The 14,555-nt window shown below is 37.8% G+C and overlaps 1 protein-coding gene across 7 annotated transcripts in view; it reads left to right on the forward strand.

The window, feature by feature from the left end:
* tmem168b (transmembrane protein 168b) overlaps nucleotides 1-11,238 on the forward strand; it is a 37,669-nt gene extending 26,431 nt beyond the window's left edge. For all 7 annotated transcript variants that reach the window (XM_043709535.2, XM_043709533.2, XM_087997220.1 and 4 more), the window contains one exon: nucleotides 9,065-11,238. In XM_043709535.2, the coding sequence (XP_043565470.1) occupies nucleotides 9,065-9,612 (548 nt within the window). In that variant the 3' untranslated portion in view covers nucleotides 9,613-11,238. The remainder of the gene's footprint in view (nucleotides 1-9,064) is intronic.
* Nucleotides 11,239-14,555: the final 3,317 nt, after the last annotated feature.

Below are 14,555 nucleotides of genomic sequence, written 5' to 3' on the forward strand. Positions count from 1 at the left end.
AAACACTCTCCGAGTTAGAGTAACTCTCTTTGCAAAGAACTAGCTAGCTTGTGCCCAGATGCATTTCACACAAGAGCCTTAATAGCCAACAGTCTTTCTATTGAAATTTGCATCACAACATGAAAGATCATGGCCTCTTTTAACCCATTCCATTACAAACACACTAACCAAGGCATTTTTGTAAATTTCTAATTTCTTCAATGTAAGCCCTATTGGATATTTTTTCATGCTAATGTAGTACTGCTATTTATATTGTACATTATGATTTAAATAATTCAAAAAATGAGGAATAACAATTTAGGAATGCGTTGTCAGATTGTTGGAAAAATTCATCTGACTCACCAAAGACCTTTGAGGGAAAGAAATCTGACATCCTTATACGGATTGACCTGCTGGTGATTCTGGAGCTGAACTTTTAACTGGTCTTCAAAAAGGCTTAGCAAAACACTCAGTTGTATCAAATTGTTTTGGAATAAAATTCAACAAAAGACTTGGCATTAGCTTAGGCACTGAAAGTACCAAGTATACGCCCTATCAACTCTAACGTTCTCCTGACATCTGGATAGCTTGAGTTAAAATTGGGAGAGCTGTCACACAGAGGAGTCGAATGAAGATCTAACAGTGGCTCTAAAATATTATGACTATGTTTCTGACATATATTTGTCATCATTCTGGTAAAAACCAGACCAGTTAAATCTTAAATATTGAAATTTAATCATGTCACCTTCTCCATGTCAGATAATTTGTTTCTAATTTCAGTGATGAAAGAGTACATGTTGCACAAAATAAATAAAATTACAGCAGTTTAAACTTGCCAATAAAAACTTTCCAGTATCCAACCAATGAAGAAGTGTGAATTTGGGCTGTGTGAATTTCTTGAGTTTGTGATCTCGGCACTTATAACAGAATTATACTCAACAGTCCTCTAGCACATCCCCTGCCTGAGGCACAGAGTTGATGGCAGGGAAATTCACTTTCATTAGTCAAATTTTACCCTCTCTGGTGCCAGCCTACCTGTGATGGTGATGGTGAGGTTCCCAGGCCTTTCCTCTTTCTAATCTTTCAAATGGGATGTGAACAACACTGTCAAGATTAAAATTTGTTGCACATCTCTGATTTCCTCCTTATCCCTTCCAGTGGTTGCTTCTGAGCAAGATTGCCAATTTACTATTTTTTTGAAAACAGTTCAATTCTTCTGGAACCCAGTCTGCTTAACCTTTTTGCCCTCCTAATTTCCCTCCTATACTCCCACTGCCTTTATAATCTTATAAGGCTTCCTTTTTCTTAACCAAAACCTCAATTTCTCAAGTCCTCCAGCATTCCCTACACCTACCAGCCTTTCCTTTCACTCTGACAGGAACATACTGTCTCTGGACTCTTGTTAACGTGAATAGTTTCATAAAAGATTTGCAAGGATGTTGCCAGAATTGAAGGATTTGAGCTAGAGGGACAGGCTGAATAGGCTGGGGTTGTTTTTTCTGGGCTGTTGGAGGCTGAGGGGTGACCTTACAAAGGTTGATAAAATCATGAGTGGCATGGATAGGGTAAATAGACAAGGACTTTTACTGGGGTGAGGGAGTCCAGAACGAGAGGGCATAGGTTTCTTTTACATCTTTCCCTCTCGTCTTAAACCTAAGTGGCAACTTTTTCACACAGCGGGTGTTGCATGTATGGAATGAGTTGCCAGAGAAAGTGGTGGAGGCTAGTACAATTACAGCATTTAAAAGGCGTCTGGATGGGTATATGAATAGAAACTTTTTGAGGGGTATGGGCCAAGTGCTGGTAAATGGGACGAGATTAAGTTAGGCTATCTGGTCGGCACGGATAAGTTGGACCAAAGGGTCTGTTTCTTTGCTCTACATCTCTATGACTCTAACTAGAATTGTAGTTGCACAAAGATATAAGAAAACCAGTTCTAAGAAATCGTGCATAGAAATGAATAATTAATAGCAATAAATGAAAAACTCATGCTTATCTGACGTAAGGAACGTTTCATATGTTTAAAATGCCAGATCACTCCCCAAAGTAAATTTCCTTGTGAATATATTTGGCTACAGGTTACATAGTACAGTATTGACCAAGCATGCTAAATCTGCTTACTAAATGAAAACAGTGCAAGTAAATCATTTATGCCACATGTAACCTTAATGATGGTGCTATGACCTAATTTTAAAAGTAATTTGCTTTTTCCATTCTTGTCCATGGATAGTGTAACTAAGCATTTTTTTGTTTGTTCTTTGGATCTGGTATCACTGACTAGGCTAGCATATACAGTCATAGAGTCAGAGATGTACAGCATGGAAACAGATGCTTCAGTCTAACCTGTCCATGCCAACCAGATATCCTAACCTAATCTAGTTTAATTTGCCAGCATTTGGCCATATCCCTCTAAACTTTTCCTATTCCTGTACTTATCCAGATGCCTTTTAAATGTTGTTATGAGAAGCTGGTGAATTGCCTTTAAACCACTACAGTCCATGGTCAGGTAGCTAAACCTAAAGTGCTGTGAGAGAGGGAATTCGAGTTTTGACCCAAAAAACAGTAAAGGAGTGGTTATGCCTGTGTTGTTATCCAAGTTAGAAAATCCAAATTAAGCAAGATAATAATTGTTAAGCCTTTTAACAAAGGCATATGCAATGGTTTATTTTACTTTTGCTGAAAACTATCTATTTGTGTACTGTGCCCTCAGTGTTATTGAATTAATATTTCTCAGATGTTACTCTGTCAATAGGCATGTATTGGCCTTGGATTTCTCTCTTACTCCCTTCATAACAGTAGCATCTTCCAGTTGAGCACCTTCTGTTAATAGCCCAGCTGATGTCATATGTCGAGTGTTGGTAAGGTTTCCTGTTATGTCATTCCGTGGTGGAGTTGCTTTATGATACCAAAGGAATGACATACCTCTAAATAGTATAATTTATTATTTGTTGTGGCTACTAGGGGTTAATGTGTGGTGGAACATTTTAGGAAAACAAAGATCTATAATTCTAAAAGATGGTGCATAGCACACAAATTGCTTCTGCAGTACCTTCCATTTTATAGCCTTAGGGCTTTATTCCAATTTTAGTAAAGTGGGTTTGACAATGAGTTGCTCAGCTGCAGCTGTTAGCTGAATGCAATAAATATGTAGGGAGTTTGCCTTAATTTAACAGTTGCCTTCTCTGTTCATAGTATTAGCATCCCAGATGCACTTAGAACATTAAATTCCTACAGCACATGAAAGATGAGACCAAACTCATGCATAAATAATAAGAATTTAACAAAATTATGCTTGATTCTAAATTGTAACCATATTTTTCTTAAAATCTCAACAGGTTTGTTCACATCTTGAATCTTTTTTGGAAAATGAATTGAAATTTATTATAGCCATTTAATCCATTTGTCATCAAGACTGAAAGACTGCTAGTCTATTGCTTATAGTATCTGGGGAAAATGTTTCTTCTTGAAACTTTGTTTAAACATTACATTTATTGTTTCTCATAGCCTCAGTAGTAACCTTAATATATGATTATAATATTTTATAATCCTCAAAATTTGTCATAATGTTTATAGATAAATAGTGAACGATAGTCTATTCGGTATTATTCAATAGCATGAACCTTAATTTGGAGTAAAGAAAAATGACAGTATTGACAAACTGCCAGGACACTGTAATGGTAACTATTAATACTGACACATTTCTTTGCTTGAGTGTTATATCTTTTCTCCCCAGACAGTAAGGGAACATGTTAGTTGATTTAACAGGGAGTATGAATCACGTCAAACAAACCTTTCTGTAGCGTAAGCTTTAGCATGTCACTTCATTTCCAGAGCTAACCACTGCTTGAAGTAACTTGCTTCAGTTAATGTTACAGGACACTTCCTATCTGACAAATCAAAAAAATGGTTACAATGTAATTCTTCTATTATATTCAACTAAGCCCAGACATAAGCGATGACTTTAAGTTTTGGATTGTACAGAGGAAAAATTTGTAATTTCCCCATTTATCTCTGGTTAGAAACATAACTTTTATCAATCCTTTTGATTGTAGTTCTACAAATTGTCAATGTAGGTTTTATATATCTCACACACAGTTCTTGATTCACAATAAATGTTATTGTTACCCAAGAAATAAGGGTACTTAGAGCTTCAGATTCCAATTTTTTGTACCACTTCCTTCCCCAAGACTGTATTACCTGTGTAATCTCTCAATGTGGTGACAAAGCAAGTCAACAAACACAAATCAAATTCTGGATTAGTGGTGCTGGAAGAGCACAGCAGTTCAGGCAGCATCCGAGGAGCTGTAAAATCGACCTTTCGGGCAAAGCCCTTCATCAGGAATACAGGCAGAGCCTGAAGCATGGAGAGATAAGCTAGAGGAAGGTGGGGGTGGGGAGAAAGTAGCATAGAGTACCTGGGAGTTGCAGTGGGAGAGGGACTCCCTGAGATTCTTGTAGAGAGAGGAGGAAAACTTCTTCAAGGCCTAGTTAATTCTAACCCTACTGCAAATCCTCTTGCAAGGATGCCTGCCTTAAAGAAGTTTTCCTCCTCTCTCTACAAGAATCTCAGGGAGTCCCTCTCCCACTGCAACTCCCAGGTACTCTATGCTACTTTCTCCCCACCCCCACCTTCCTCTAGCTTATCTCTCCATGCTTCAGGCTCTCTGCCTGTATTCCTGATGAAGGGCTTTGCCCGAAACGTCGATTTTACTGCTCCTCGGATGCTGCCTGAACTGCTGTGTTCTTCCAGCACCACTAATCCAGAATCTGGTCATTGTTTTTACCTAAACACAAATCAAATCTCTTGCGACCTTCATCCTCCTCTTCAGAAGCAAAGCAGCATAATCAGTTGAATCAGATCTCGGCAAAGAGCAAATTTAATGATTCCATTTCTTCTAGCTGAGGTACAAATCCACGAGGTATTATAATTAAAAAGGAAGCAAAACGCAACTCCTAATCATATGTATACATGGCTAGGATATTTTACAATTGTGTAACACTCACTTTTATCACACAATGCTTCCGCGAGGCTTGATGTTCTTAATCTTGGCTGCTCTATTTTGTCATCTATAATACTGACATATTGAAATGTGAATAGTAGTGATCAGTTCCTGTAAAATGCAGCTTCTCTACATCTGCCACTGTAATAGATTCTTTACACAGAAAGTGAAGTTGCAAGCTAACAACATAGATCCACAAATAAAATGCTGAATTCATAGTTTTTTTTTGTTTCAAGTGTAAAATCACTGGTTCTGCAATTAATTCTGTCAAAATCTTATTCCTGTGAGTTGCACTTGAGAAGGATTTACAATTACTGAGAGATTTTGGGTGCTGACCAGCTTTCCCACCTGACTGAAAGAGGTTTCATATTTGTGACACCCTTAAAAGAAGGCAAATCACATAGTGTCAGTATTTTCTATCTGTCTGCATCTGAGGTTTACTAATGGTATATAACCATTTTGTTTTGCAATAGAACTTCTTAACAGTTGTGGATAACTTGAATTTAGCTCTCTATTATAGGAATTGTTAATCTTGCATGCCAATCTTCACTACTCCATGTTTATGATTTCTCCAACTAATCCTATGACTGCATTTAGTCAGTTTAAATTCTAATCACTTGTACTCTGCCCATTGAACTTGTTTGTTCAGATTCTTTTGGATTATTGTATTACAAGCAGAGTTACCTTGCTCAATATGTTATGGATCAAACCAAACCCCCTCAAAGTACATTAAGAAGTAAGCCTAGACCCTAACTATTTCTAATTTTAAAGATATGTGTAAGAGATTGTGTTCCAGGTGCAATTTGATTGGTCAAACTATCGACTTTAAGAAAATCAAGTTTTATTTTTCACTACAATTAAAATACAGACAAAATCGAAAGAAAAGAATTGACTAAACTGTAACTTATTGAAATGCTTAACCAAACACATGTATAAATTACTAATTAACTGTTCCAATATGGTAACATCCCATAAACACACCCTTGGCAAAGGCAAGTTCAGTAAAATAGATTGTCTCACATGTAATTCTAGCAGCAGGAAGAGACAGCAGAGAGAGGAATAAGATCTTCCATATTCAGCTTCAAGACCTCAGCAAGTGCAGAAAGCTATAACTGAAAATCCTGTTTTTTGGAGATTGACCCCCACCCATTTAGGATGCTTCTGTTGTTCCAACTTATAAAAAAAAAACCAAAGGCCTCTCAAGCTGTTTACTTTATTGGCTTTGAGCAGACTGCTCGCACCAGTATCTCAACCTTCATAAAAGAAATACCAGGACAAAATACACCTCTTAAAAACATTGTATCATCTCACTGCTAACACCTCAACCAACCAAGTCAGCTTGCAGACCAATCAGCACCCTTTCTCCAGTAAGGTAAATTGCTGTCATTGTTTGAAATTTGTCATTCTTGTCCTGAGGAGTGCAAGCAGTAAAGCTTTGGAAACATGTTTCTCTTTTTAGCAATATTTTACTTTCATCAACCTCATATCAGATAATAAATAAAGTAGTCCATTTAAACTGCTAAAGAAAATTTGGTATAATACAAATCTACCCAATGTGATTCCTTCTTTCAAGGGCAAAGTGTGTATAAGGTTAGCACTGATGGTGCCGCATCAGAAACAGGATCACAGATGTTACAGCAGAGAAGGACACCCAACCGATGAGTTCTGCAGTGGGGTCAAACAGGGATGTACTTGGCACAACATTCTTCGGCATTTCCTTTTCTTATACTACTCTTATAAGTCTTTAGTTCATCCATGCTGACTGCTGACATATATTCCAAAAGTGGCAGAAAAGAAATCAGTCTTGTAACACCATCATCTCTCCCAACCCCCACACCTCAAAGCCTGATCAAGTTGTTCCAGGCTTATGACACCACACAGGCATTCCATATTGAGAGACACTTTCAGTGACAAACCTTCAAGTGTTCAGCTTTCAGAATAGAAACATAAAGGTCACGATCCACAAGGTTGCCATACCACTATTTCTCAAGATTATTGAAGCCAACACATGCATTACAAAAGTTGCAGCTGGTCTGTCCAAGCTGAGTAAGTGTGTGTGAAGAAGGAGAAACTTGACTAAGAACAGCAAAGTGAGAGTCTATCAACCTTGCATCTTCAGCACACTCTACTACAGTGGTGAGACCTGGATAACACAGGAGAAAAAGCTGACTAGTTTCTACTTCTGCTGTCTCAGATACATCCTTGGCAAGACAAGTTCAACAGCTCAGCTCTCTGAACATGTCAATACCATCAATATGCACACATTGTTAAAGTAACAAAATCTGTTTTGGTTCAGCCTCAATCATTAAATTCCAGATAAGGCTAAAGACCTTCTCAACAGTGAACCAATTCCTTGGTCATGACTACAGAGTATCCTCCTGCAAGGACGATATGAGGATGGTGGACAATGACAATGACACTGACACCTGGGAAGAGTCATTAACAGCCCAGAGTCTAGAGGCTGACTGTTTGGGATGGTCATTGGAAGAGGCAACGACAAACAGAAAGCACAGCCTCCTGAGAGCAAGTCCCAGAGAAAACACAGGCCAGTGAATCCTGAACCTTCTCAGCACAGTAAATGCTGCAGATATTGCTTTGTTAAGATGCATCACCTGAGTCATATCAGGCATTGTTTACCACAGAGTTGATATCCACCAGATGAAATGCTGTTGAAGAGAAGGATGAAAGATATTTATTTCATTTAGTTAAACTGATCCTGGATGATAATATTGTAAAGAAAACAGTATACAAGCTATATCGATAAGTGTGTTATTATTACAATGATGTTTTTAACTGCAAATTATTTACAAATGTTTGTAAAACATAGCAATATTATTGCAAACCAATAGTCAACTTATCACAGATGACTGCACTGACTATCAATTTATCCTCTTCCATTCATCATCTTTTCTGTTGGCTTTTTCACTTAACCTGTGGGCATAAGCCTTGTGAGACAGTCTGTTGTATGAAACATATCAATGACCTTTTGTGATCTGAAACAAATGCAGCTTGGCTTTTATGTTGGGACCTGCCTTCCTGACAATGAGACACTGCCATTGAAACAAGACTGTCAAGAAAAGGCTCAGGATGAAACCCTAGTAGAGAATGAGTTACTAGTTTGCCATCAGGCAAAGCAACATACTATACCTGACTGCATTATGCCTTATCAAATCCTTTGTGCCACAGTTTGGAATTCAATATTTGGTTGTAATCGCCATGTCCAAAAAAGCTATGGAATGGAATTGCATATGTTTTGTGTGATTCGTGTGCAGTTTATGTTTAATTATAATGTTAATTCCTCAATTAAACTGATGAATGTAAAGATCTCTAAGAAGTCTAGGACTTTCTTTTTCAGGGAAAGAGGGAGAATGTGTTTTATTGCAAGTATCAATACATTTCTCTTTTTGAAATGCTAAACTATTTCACAGAGCTTTAGTCCCCACATATCAGAGAAGTCTCAATTTTTGGACTGCATTTTTCATGGACAGGTTGTGAACTGCTGACTTACACAGAATATGTTGTCATAAAGCTTGAATTTCAAGACTTTTCCTCAAAAATAAGTAAAGTATTGGTGCATTACTGCAAATCAATAGTCACCTTGTCACACATAGATCTTCATTGATAGATCTGCTTGTTTTTTGCAGTAATCGAAAAATCTCTGAATCTAAAACGCTATTATGGATATCTGTAAACAGAATATTTACCTGGAGTCAACCAAATTATCACAGAATTGTACTGTTATCATCCGAAAACTTTACTCCAAATTGGAATTATTTTAGGGATGTTATTTATGTCAAACATTAGGGCTTTCTCACTACAACTCAACATCAGGTTTAAAATCACAGGGTTAAAACATTAGTAATTGAAAATATTTGTTAAGTGAAGCATGTCCCATGGACACCTGTAAAAGTAAATGAAACAGCTACAGCCTATTAGCAAGGAATTCCACCCTCCGTTTGGATTTCTCTTTTCATGTGAAATGTTTTGTGTAACATTAAGGTATCATATCCAAATAAGCTATAGCAGGAATAATTGAACCTAATGTTTCTCAACAGGAAACTTACATTTTTGATTGTTTTTGTCAGGAGGAGAAACCCTGCGATTGGAAACAATTGTCGAGTGGTGGAAAGAGAAGAATGCTGACTTCTGCTCCCGCCTGATAATTGTTTTAGACTCTGAGAATGCACTTCCATGGATTAAAGATGTAAGAAGACTCAGTGAAACTTTCATTGCTGTTCAAGGTGCAAAACTGGCCAAAGAAGTCAATATTGAAGAAGCAGATCTTCCACAACTAGGTGACTTTACTAAAGACTGGGTAGAATATAACTGCAACCTTGAAAACAACATTAGCTGGTCAGATAAAGGAAGAACAGTAATGGCTGATTATGGTATATCTAAATCATGGAGTGATTACACTCTTCACTTACCAACAGGAAATGATGTTGCCAAGCATTGGATGATTTACTTCCCTCGTATCACTTATCCTCTGATTCACTTGGCAGACTGGTGTGGGAGGCTAAACCTGTTCTGGATGTGTAATGTTTGCTTTAGATGTTTCAAAAGGTTGAAGATGAGATGGTTCCCTCCCACAATCCTGGATACAGGACAAGGGTTCAAACTTGTGAAGTCATGACGTTGTCTTTATATGTCAAATAACTAGGACTTTGTATTGCACTTACAGGAATCCTTCCAAAGAGTTTGGTGTAATTGTCTTTATGAAGGTTAATGGGCTGCAGTTGCTGAAAAGTTACTGATTTATCCCAAACTTGCATTTCTTAAACTCAATAGACTTCAGGGTTCATCGGGGCTTAATACCATTTTTTAAAAATATGTATATATGTGTTGTTATATACTACAATGTTTCTTTCTTGATTTTGCAATTACTGCAATGAGATGGTGACTGTTACAGCTGCCTGTGGTCACAGAAAGCAGAAGTGGGTACTGCAGATGCTGGAGATTAGAGTCAAGATTAGAGTGGTGCTGGAAATGCACAGCAGGTCAGGCAGTATCTGGGGAGCAGGAAAATCGACGTTTCGGGCAGAAGCCCTTCATCAGGAATTTTCTCCTCAGATGCTGCCTGACCTACTGTGCTTTTCCAGCACCACTCTAACCTTGACTGTAGTGCACAGAATTCAAGTTGGCCAGCGTAATGAATGTTTTGACACAAATGAAAAATAATGCACATTGGTTAAAATGTTACCACCAGAGCAGAAAAAGGAAATGTGGCAACCAAACGTTGAGCATGCTAAACAATTGAATTTTTTTCAGAAAATATACTTTATGAAAGTTACATTGTTTTTTTTTTAAGAAATGTTCAAAAGCCTAGACTGCAGAATATTCCTTAAATTTGATAGTCCAATTTAATATTGTTACTTGCTCTCAAATGGCCTGCTTCTAAGATAAACTGTGGACTGGAGTAGTGTTTCTGCAAGACCAAAGCAAACTTTGACATATCATCAACCTTAATTGCCCCATTGAAAATTACTTCAGCCTTTTCTTCATCTGTTGAAAAGGTTAATTGATGTTTTAAAAACTTTGCTACTTTCATACTTAGACACTGTTCACCTTTGGTATTAGCCTTTCAATTAACATTATGGTGGATTTTTTTTTGCCAAGTTATGCTGTCCAACAAAAAAATTCAGTCAGCAATTGAGAGTAAAGTTAAATTGTTACTGTTCACTTTAAGGTAGTCTAGGCCATACTTCGACTTTTAACTATGGATCGGAAGAAAATCCCACTAGTTGCCAGAATTTTCTTATCTGCTGCGATTGTAACTGTGGAGAATTCTTAATTCATATGCAATGACACATGTTTGTTACTGAGTTCAATATCAAAACGTTATGTTGTGGATCACAGTGGATTGCAAATGAAAATGGAGGCATTCTTTTCAAGCCACCTGCTGTCTGTATCATTTGTACAAACTGTGTCAAAATAAATTTTATTTCTAGTAATTTTCTAAAATCTTTCTAATTGCACTTGCATGCAATAAGTCAAAACAGGATGCATCTTTGCATTGTATGTATTATTCTTTTGTGATGAATTAATTTTGATTCTATCTCATGCTATATTTTTGACATATACATTTTGATCATATGCACATTATTTTACTGTTTAAGAATTTATTTTTGTTATTTAGCTAGTCCTGTTACATGCTAACATATTTTTACCTTATTTGTTCCATATAAAGTCAATCAATAAACACCATATTTCCTTCCATTTTTGCTGTAAACATCCAATAAATTTTAAGTTATCCATTTTATTTATGTATCTGTTTACATCTCCCTAAACTACTGTACATTGTAGCAAAACTATAATGTGCTACTTTTGAGCTTACTTTGCAGTATCAAAGGATTAGATCCTGAGGAAAGGAATGGGATATAATATTTGAACAATGAAGTTGTATGTTTTATTACATAGTATTTTAAATGACTACAGTTTTTATTAGATTTTAATAATGCTCATTCTCTTCTGCATGGGTAATTGAATTTGTTTTTTTTTTGTCAAATCATATGCACATGAGGCATGGCAAGATATTAGATTCTCTACAGTATAGAAACAGGCCATTTGGCCCAATGAGTCTGCACCGACCCTCTGCAGAGTAACCCACCCAGACCCATTCCCATTCCCCTTCCCTCTATTTTATCTCTGACTAATGCACCTAACACCTGACCTGCACATCTTTAGATTTTGGGAGGAAACTGGAGCACCCGGAGGAAACCCCCACAGACACTGGGAGAATGTGCAAACTCCACACAGACTGAGGTGGGAATTGAACCCAGGTCCCTGGCACTGTGAGCCATCGTGCCATCCCAAATATTGTAAATGTGCTCTCTAAATGCACGTTGCTAATGATCTTTCTTCCCTATCCTTCCTTTCTTGAACTTCATGCTATAATTGCCAGTACACTTTTGAACTGCAGAGGTCGCAAGAATATATGATCATTCAATTTATAGTGCACGCTCCAACTGCCATTCTAAAACCTGTAGAGATAAAGTTAAGCAGTACCATTTCCTTACTCTCCCGTAGATTTTTTTTGTTCTGGTAAAATTCTGTTAATACTTCGACATTGTGTGTAATCAAAGGAAATGATCTACAAGTATATTGACTATGTGTTGATAACTTGGGTTAATATGTCAATTTCTCCAAATATTGTTTTCTGTAAAGAAATATTTAATTGATGCAGTTCTGTTGAGATGAATAACTCAACACTTGGATGTTATTGAGCATAAACCCACAATCCTTTGCTTTTGGATATGAGTTAAGGGGCATCCTGAATGCTGACTAGGTGGAAGAATTGTTAGGGAGCCAAAGTGATTGTTCATGATCATGATTTTGAAAACAAGAAGGAGACAATAGAACAAAATGACAAAGATTTCCAGAGTGTGGAGTATTGTGACTGAACAAATAACTGCTCATAAATATTAATAGAACAGTACTTAGCTGGTTAAGCTGTTTCTGTGATAGGTGAAACAATTAGCTTTTTGGTCAATGACCTTTAATCAGGACTCTGAATATTTCCAGTATCTTTGGGTTTTTTATTTCAAAACGCTCAAACATTTTGCTAAAGTTTAAGTAGCTGCCCAAGGTGGAGCAGAAAGCAAAAGAAGCCCATTCATGAAATTTTCAAAATGAGATATTTACTAAAGAGTTGGATGAGACAAGAAACAAGGCCTAGGAATGAGAAACAATTATTAGTAGCAAAGGCCAAAACATTTTTTTTTCCCCAAGAACCTTATTAAGTAAATACAAATGCCTCGCTTAATTTTGTCAAAGGCCACGTTTTGAATTTCAGTGCTGTTTTAATTTACATCAATCAGCCTGACCCTGTTTTAAAACACATGCACTGAATTTTCAGCTCTGGCTAGCCACTCCCCAGCTCTGAGCTGTGTCTTTCACTTGTGTTAATTTTCATTTTATTGCATAGTGTTAGGCTATGATCAAAGGCATCCAAAAGTAGTGAATGGCTGTACTAGTTGTGAAAAATGAAAGAGGAGGCATGCTAGGCTGCTGGAGAGGAGCAAATGAAATGAGGACGCCAAGGCAGGCAGAGAGACACCTCCGTCGCAGCAGAGCATCTTAAGGACAGCTCAGATGAAATCCAGTGTGAGGCAGTGAAAGCAGCAGCTAACCTGGCCAGAATTAGAAAATGCTCACAAAAGTGGTCAATGCAAAGAAGAGAATTTTGAGAAGATTTGTGGTTCTGGGCTGCAAGGTTCATTTTCAGATGTTTCATCACCCTACTAGGTAACATTTTCAGTGGGCCTCAGGCGAAGCACTGCTGATGATTCCTGCTTTCTATTTATATGTTTGGGTTTCTTTGGGTTGGTGGTGTCAGAGAGTTCACAAATTGGTAGGCAAGTTGCTCTTTGCTTTAAAACTGCAGTAAGGAAAGTTAAGAGTTATAGATTTTTTAAATAAGAATACAAACATAAAAGTTTTCTTTTTGGCTTAAATTTAGGATAAACATATTTTAACTAAAGATATGGCTGAAGAATTTAGTCTGTTTTGCTTATGTGGAAAGTTTTAGACAGTCCAGGCAGCATCTGTAGGAAGTGTCATCAGGTTTTGGAGCTGAAGGGACTGCAGGACAACCACACGGCTGAAAGTTACATGGATAGCACACCTCTCGGCATGGTCATGCTTAAGCTTAAGGATCTGCAGAGAAGGAATGGCTAATCCCCAGTCAGAAAAAGAGAGGCACGGAAGTTGTCCCAGTGTACAGTTCTCAATTTTGATGTTGGAAAACGGTAAGAGTAGTGACTTCTACAGAGACTCCAACTGCACAAGTTGGGGAGAGGAGAAAGTGGAACAGCTTTACCGGTAGTGAGGGGTACAGGCAGCTATTTCTTCAGCCACAAAAGATCTGACTCCAAGATGATGTATTGCTTCCCCAGAATCAGAATTAAGGCTGTCGATGCCACGTGCTAGTGAGTCTGGGAGTATGCAGATAGAGCATATGAATGTGTGGCCAAGGAGTTGCTGCAGAAGGGAGGATCCATTTCTGGGGAATAGAAGTCATACAGCATGGAAACAGACCCTTCAGTCCAACTTGTCCATGCTGACCTAATCTAGTCCCATTTACCAGCACTTGGCTCATTACCTCTAAACCTTTCCTCTTCATATACCCATCCAGATGCCTTTTAAATGCTGTAATTATACCAACCTCCATCACTCCCTCTGGCAGCTCATTCCATACACACATCATCCTCTGTGTGAAAAAGTTGCCCCTTAGGTCCCTTTCCTCCACCCCAGGGAAAATATCTTGTCTATTTATCCTATCCATGCCCCTCATAATTTTGTAAACCTCAAAAAGGTCACCCCTCAGCCTCCGCTCCAGGGAAAACAGCCCCAGCCTATTCAGACTTTCCCTACAGCTTAAATCCTCCAACCCTGGCAACATCCTTGTAAATCTTTTCTGAACCCTTTCAAGTTTCACAACATTCTTCCAATAGGAAGGAGACCAGAATTGCACACAATATTCCAAAAGTAGCTGAACCAATGTCCTGTACAGCTGCAACATAACCTCCCAACTCCTGTACTCAGTACTCTGACCAATAAAGGAAAGCATACCAAACG

Source organism: Chiloscyllium plagiosum, unplaced genomic scaffold (genome assembly GCF_037043375.1).
Source record: "Chiloscyllium plagiosum isolate Xiang-an unplaced genomic scaffold, Cpla_swu_hap1 HiC_scaffold_19, whole genome shotgun sequence".
Classification (NCBI taxonomy): Eukaryota; Metazoa; Chordata; class Chondrichthyes; order Orectolobiformes; family Hemiscylliidae; genus Chiloscyllium; species Chiloscyllium plagiosum.